We start from the raw sequence: 6,350 nt of genomic DNA on the forward strand, positions 1-6,350 counted from the left end.
CTTGGCCTGGAACCTGAGTGCCGTCCAAAGGTCATATCCACTTGCCCATAAAATCACGATATTCAATGTTTAATTATTTCATATACAATAGAACAGCTCTAAGAAGACATATGTTGCTGTCTCAGGAGAGACTGCAGTGTGCTGGCTAGGTCACTCTCCTGACACCTGAGGCACCATGGTTCAAACACTTGCCCTGAATCAGCAATGACATTTCATTTTGGGTGCCCCACCACCTACTTGCAAATTCTTCAATGAGCGGTCCTGCTGGTGTTCTTTGGCTTTGTATAAAACTTGTACTTGTTCAACAGGAAAAGAATATAATGCTTTTAAAAAAACTAATTAAAGCACTAACAGGTGAATGGGGAGACCTGGATTCCAGTTCCTATTTCAGGCAAAGCAGAGGCTCCCCTGCAGACTCCTCAGTGGTTAGAGCCTGCTTATATGTTCACTTTCCTTTAGGGGAAAATGGGGACAAACCTGAAGTTTCCACATCCTTTGACAGCTGGGATTTGGGGCAACTCTAAGGGATGTTGCTACCTCATTGCTTTTGGTGAGAAAATGCCTAATTTTCCTACAACATGAAGGGGTACTAAAGCACATAGCCGTGTTTGTGCGGGACCGGAGTCCTGAGGAGCGACTAAGCTATGTGACAGGCTGTGCATGCTGGCTCTTCCACGTCCCATCTTCAAGTGCCCACGGGAAAATCCACACCCTGCAGTGGGACACTGTGCGGAGGTTTGTGACCCTAAAGCAGGCACTGACCCAGGCACCACCTCCACGTGAAAGCAATGCAATAAATTAGTGCACCAACTTTGGCTCAACTTGATGGCTGCAGAGGAAGCTTGGGAAGCCGTAAAATAAAGATACCATGAAACAGACCGAAAGATAATTTGTAATTAATCACTTTTATACAGGATGAAGTAAAGCAGACTTAAAATTACGGAGAATTAGCCTGGCAATTGTAGCTTTAGCACCCACTGTCATGGTTACTCCAAAACTGTCTATATATCACACTCTAACAGGCTTAGAAGAGTTGAAACAGAACTTTTAAACCATTTGCTTTTTAAATAAAGGATGCTATTTGTGGCAATAATACTTTTGATGACGGGTTCAGAGTCAACTGTAAGTGATACATGTGATTGATGTCCATAATAATTGCACACTTCTGTAATCCTTCCTCACCCATAACAGTTTTGAGCTTACATTTTGGATATTATTAATACTCAGACAAAAATAACTTGTGGACAATATCATGTTCTCAACATGGTTGAGAATTAATCTATTGTTGTAAAACTGTTTAAGAATGATGGATACTTTTTCCTGCTTGAGTAAACACTAGCTAATTCTCTAGACCTCCCCTCTCTGTTCATGAAAATCGAGGTCCAAATGATTTCATGGATATTTAAAGGGTGGTGCCCAATACTGTATACACAAAGATGAATTTCTCCACTTGATAAAGATCTGATACCATTCATTACATTGCTAATACTTCAGTACCGGAGTTTTGTTAGGTTTTAATTTGTAAGAGAGAACACACTGAATTTAGGAACAATGAAAAATGGAGAGAAAAAAATGAGGCAGCTGAAATGCAGCTGTGGAAAGAGACTCTAAGTGAAAGTATCACGCTTATTTTTATTCTAGATAAGCAACAGGGCAGCTTGGAATAAACATGGGTTGACATTTTTTTCGTCTCTTTAATGAGTTCAAAGAGGCTAAATAAAGAAACAGAAGAGTTGAATATTGCTGTGTACAACACAGTAAACATTAAAATTTTATACCTGAGCAAAAAAGGAATTTAACTATTAACTACAGCATGCAGAATAACTGATAAGTTATCACATAAACCTAGCATACTTTTATTAGGTTACAGCCATTCAGATGTTCTTAATTTTTACAAAGGCTAAAGATGGAAAAAGCTCTAAGACGAGATGAGTGTGTGACATAAAACCACAATAAGGAAAAGCACATTACCATCTAGCAGCCTTTCCAGAGGATCAGAATTATCTGCTGTTTTATTATCCAGCGAGAAAGCAGCAACAATTCAAAGCCTGTGGAGTTAATAACACATTAGACATTTAAGCAGTTCCTGAAAATTAAAATATTGGCAGTTTATGAAGTGCTCACAGAAGACCTGAGCCTGCATCCCCTGCCCCCAAATGCCACTTTAAAGCATTGCGTTTGTGAGCTGCTCCCAGCGCAGAATGAAAGCCAGGGATCTGCAGGGAATGACTGATCAGGTCACAGGCTTGTGATTTTCTCACGAGCAGAACCACAGCCAATTCTTACGGAATGACTTTTTACCCCATTTGGTTGACCAAAACCCACATTTCATTTTGTGTAGAAACTTGACCTTTCTTCACATTGAATCTGTTGTTTGGGTGGGGTGTTGGGGTTTTTTTTTTCCTTTTCTCTTTCCTTTTTTTTCCCTTAATCCATTTCAAAAGCTCTGGTTTGAAGTACTTCAGTGCAAGTCAAAAAACAGTAACATATTTCTCTTCTTAATTCCCTTATCTTCGCAAAAGATGCCTGTGGGAGAGAAGGGGTCTGAAAAGTTTGAGCTTTAACCAGCACAGCCCATTCCCCCCAGACAGGCTTCATTCTCCTGGCAGACCTCTGCTCTCCGTATCCAATATAAAAATTACCTGCTCCCACCATCAATATTCCTGTGCTACAAACCAGCCTTTTGCCTTCCTATAGCAAAACCAGCAAACTCTGCCTTTGTCATTTAGACTTGTCAAAAAGAGATGAGAGAGATGGGAGAGTCTCTTTCCCTGTTAGAGACAGCCATAAACAAGGTCTCTCCTTTTTATTTCCTTGCAGTTGTATAGTTACATACTCTTGATGGCAATCAACTCCCCTCAAATCATACCACTTGCTTTGACTTGCCTGCTACTTTTCTTTCCCCATTCAGGAAAAAAACTATGCATTAAAAATGCATGTGTCAAAATGGATTTATCCCTTTGTCCACGACATATTCATTTCTTCTTTAAAGTCAGACATCTTAGACATTGGTAGGTTGTGTGAAAGAGTCTCCAGGGAACTGAATCCTTTTTGCTTCTAGTTTCTTCCTGGCTTTGAAAGCTGCTGATACTTCAGGGTGGATGGAGTCCAGGCGCTGTTCGCACTGGAAGGCCGTGAGGAAGGCCGTCCTGTAGTTGTTATTCATCCAGCCATAGAGAAGGGGGTTAGCAAACGTTGAGCACATGGCAATGACATGAAACACTGTGTAGATCAGTTTGTACTCTTTCAGGTCTAACACCTGACTGTCAATATCACTGACTAGCTGGAAGGTGTGAAATGGCAGCCAGCTGACAGCAAAGACCACAACCACACACACCAGCATCTTGGTGGTTTTCTGCCGCCGATGGTGGTAGTGGTCATTCCCCGCCCCAGGACTAACATGGTTCTTGAGCTTGGTCCAAATACGGGTGTAGGCATAGGAGATGACGGCCAGCGGCAGCACGTATTGGATCAGGAGCATGGAGATGCTGTAGATGGTGCCATAGTTGAGCTGCCCCTCCCCTGGCCACTTCTCAGAGCAGACCACAATCTTGAAGTCAGGAATGATCTCAATCAGGGAGTATTCACGGAAGATGGCCAGAGGACTTGCCAACAGGGCACTGATTGCCCAGGCAACTCCTATAATGAGGAAGCTGATGCGCTTCGAGATTTTGCTTTCCAGGTGGTAGACAATGCAGCGATGCCGATCCAAAGCGATCACAGTCAAAGTAACGGTAGACACATGCACAGCAAGAGCCTGGGCATAAGGCACCAGGTGGCACAAGACCGGGCCCAGTTTCCATTCACCCAACAGCGTGTAAACCAAAGTGAAGGGCAGGCACAACGTATTCACCAGCAGGTCAGCCACAGCCAGGTTGGCAATGAAGAAGTTGGTCACTGTGCGCATGCTTTTGAACTTGATGATCACATGGATCACGAGGGAGTTTCCGATCACCCCCAGCAGGATGATGGAGCAGTAAGCAAAGATGAGGATTATCTGCACTTCAACTAGCGTTGTGCTGTCCTTCAGTTCTGGTTTAGGGTCCAGAGCCAATTCATTGAGCGGTGTGGTGTATCTCGGCAAGTACAGCTTGGTGAACAGCTCCATTTTCATTTCGTCCGTCTGGTTTCCTTCACCTACTGCTTCCAGGGGCCCCATCCTTGCAGCAGCCCGGTCTAAGCAACAGAGCTGTCCCTGAAAACCAAACAGCACAAGAAAATGTGGAGAAATCAGTCCGCAGTGGCTAAGACAAAAAGTAACGAGCTAAAGCTACAGCTTCGTCCTCCTCTAACCCACATGCTACATTGCAGGATTAAGAGAAGATCTGCCTTAATATATTTAAATTCTGTTGCCCTTACATTTGAAGCCCGATCCCGTAATATTATTCAGGCATGACTCCTGCTGAAAATTGGGACAGATTTCAAAAGCATTTCAAAGACAAAGTTTGCCTAAGTAAATGCAGAAGGATTAAGATCCTGCTGGGTAGCATATCCTTTTCTACAATCCACTACCTAAAACTAATGCTGATTTAGCACAAAACTTCCATTAATACCTACAGGAATTCTATATGGAACGGCACCATCCAGACTGTTATTAGCATAATAATCTTCCAGCTTTTCCTTAATGGAAAGTGTTTCCTTTAAATAGTTACTAAATTCTTAGAGGTTTATGCCCCTCCTTAATACCAGAGAACTAATTACTGAGGTCTTTCTTTAAGAAACTTTCTTTCAGGAAAGTTTGCGCCACAAGGCAAGCAAAAATTCCACTCTAATGGAACTGAAATGATAGCATTTCTCTGAACTGACTGTGTAACCTATTCATGCTGAATTTAACTCAAGAAACAATTAAAACTCAGTTATACATAATATTTCCTTTCTGTGCAATGTTTGAGAAAACACAGCTCCTTGGAGGCTGCCAATCAGAGATTCATTTCTGACTGCAGTCACAGAGAAGAGCAAATCATTCCCCTGCTGATGTCAGTAAGAATTTCACCACTGGCATCAAAATCACATTCTGTTGCCTTCTGTACACAGGCTGAGCCAAATTCCATGCTGCCCTAGGACTTTAGTAGGCACGGGTGGATATATGGATGTTTTACAGTTAACTGCTGACTTGGACTTCAGTCCTATCTAAAATGTCCACATCCCCATGCAGATTGCCCAGGCCACGGGTGGCATGCTAAGTGAGCACGATGCACCTGGGGATTCCTTGGCTTGACCTGGGAAAATACTACGAAATTGCCACTGCCCAGTGGACTCATCGAGAAAACACCACAGTTTGCCACTGAGGGGAAAGCCAAACCTGAGTTAAAAACTCCACTTCCCCATTCATACATTCCCTAAGGAAAGCAAGAATAGAGAAGAAATGTCACTTTCTTGCCATCAGGTGTTACACATAGCTTAATCCATCTCTAATTCAGGTCTGCCTAAAGAGACTGTCTAGCTATTAATGCCTTTGACTTCACATGGCTTTTTAATTTTTTTTTTTTTTTTTTAATCAGATCCACTTCATTGTAGGTTATCATCCCTATCTCTGTCCCCATCAACTATCTATCAGTGACATCCTTAGGCATGATTTTCTAACTGAGAAAGGAGGGTTGTCTACCAGCAGGTGACTGAGACCTTTGTGTTTGCTTGCATCCCACACAATACCCCAAAGAATTTCTCAGTGCAAGCTCTTTTTGCAAAAGGGACAGATCGACTGCATGAACTGAAAGGTATTTTCCCCCCAACTAAACTGGTCAGAATTGTGCTATACTGTTTAGTCTGCACTTACTGTACAATTAATAGTGTAAGCCTGGGGTGTGAAACACTGCAAGGTACATAGCTGAGATGTACCAGCTGTTCATACAAGCTTACCCTGCAGGTTTTAGTAATATAATCAGTTATCAACTACTAGCCTAAGCACGGGTGGCAGGAAGGGATTCCTCATCAATACACCTTTAGTCCACCAGGTTAAAGATGTAAGAGATCCACCACAATTTGCACAGCCAAGGCTATACAGGAGTGCCGAATTCTGCTGAGCTTCTTCCTTCAACCCGTGTACCTACATCCCAGAATTACGCTTGCATATATTATTAGAGTAGAGATTTGGTGATGTCCCAGGACTGGCAGGTGCTCCAAAATCTCATAATTTTTTCAGTGCAAAATAAAAGCAGGTCATATTTACACACTGTAGTAGAAAGGTGAGGGGGAAGGCAAATTTCACAGGTTTTTCCCCTTCTTTGCCATAAATCCAGGCAGGAGGATGTAGCTCAGCCAAAGAGTGTAGCATCCCTTTCTTCCCCAAAATATTTTCACCTGTTTCTCTAGTCCCTGACTTTCTATTGATTCCTGATTCCAGCCCCCCC

At 42.6% G+C, this 6,350-nt stretch overlaps 1 protein-coding gene across 1 annotated transcript; it reads right to left on the reverse strand.

Annotated features, from left to right (window-relative positions):
• Window positions 1–2,692: 2,692 nt before the first annotated feature.
• On the reverse strand, window positions 2,693–4,190 carry NPY2R (neuropeptide Y receptor Y2). The gene has a single exon (XM_010586105.1). The coding sequence runs from the start codon at window positions 4,157–4,159 to the stop codon at window positions 3,002–3,004; it is 1,158 nt and encodes a 385-aa protein (XP_010584407.1). The 5' UTR covers window positions 4,160–4,190; the 3' UTR covers window positions 2,693–3,001.
• Window positions 4,191–6,350: the final 2,160 nt, after the last annotated feature.

This window comes from Haliaeetus leucocephalus, unplaced genomic scaffold, assembly GCF_000737465.1.
Source record: "Haliaeetus leucocephalus isolate CR32 unplaced genomic scaffold, Haliaeetus_leucocephalus-4.0 Scaffold140, whole genome shotgun sequence".
Lineage (NCBI taxonomy): Eukaryota > Metazoa > Chordata > Aves > Accipitriformes > Accipitridae > Haliaeetus > Haliaeetus leucocephalus.

Bases quoted from the DNA above. Each gene is read 5' to 3' on its own strand.
- NPY2R (XM_010586105.1), bottom strand. From the start codon at position 4,159: ATGGGGCCCCTGGAAGCAGTAGGTGAAGGAAACCAGACGGACGAAATG.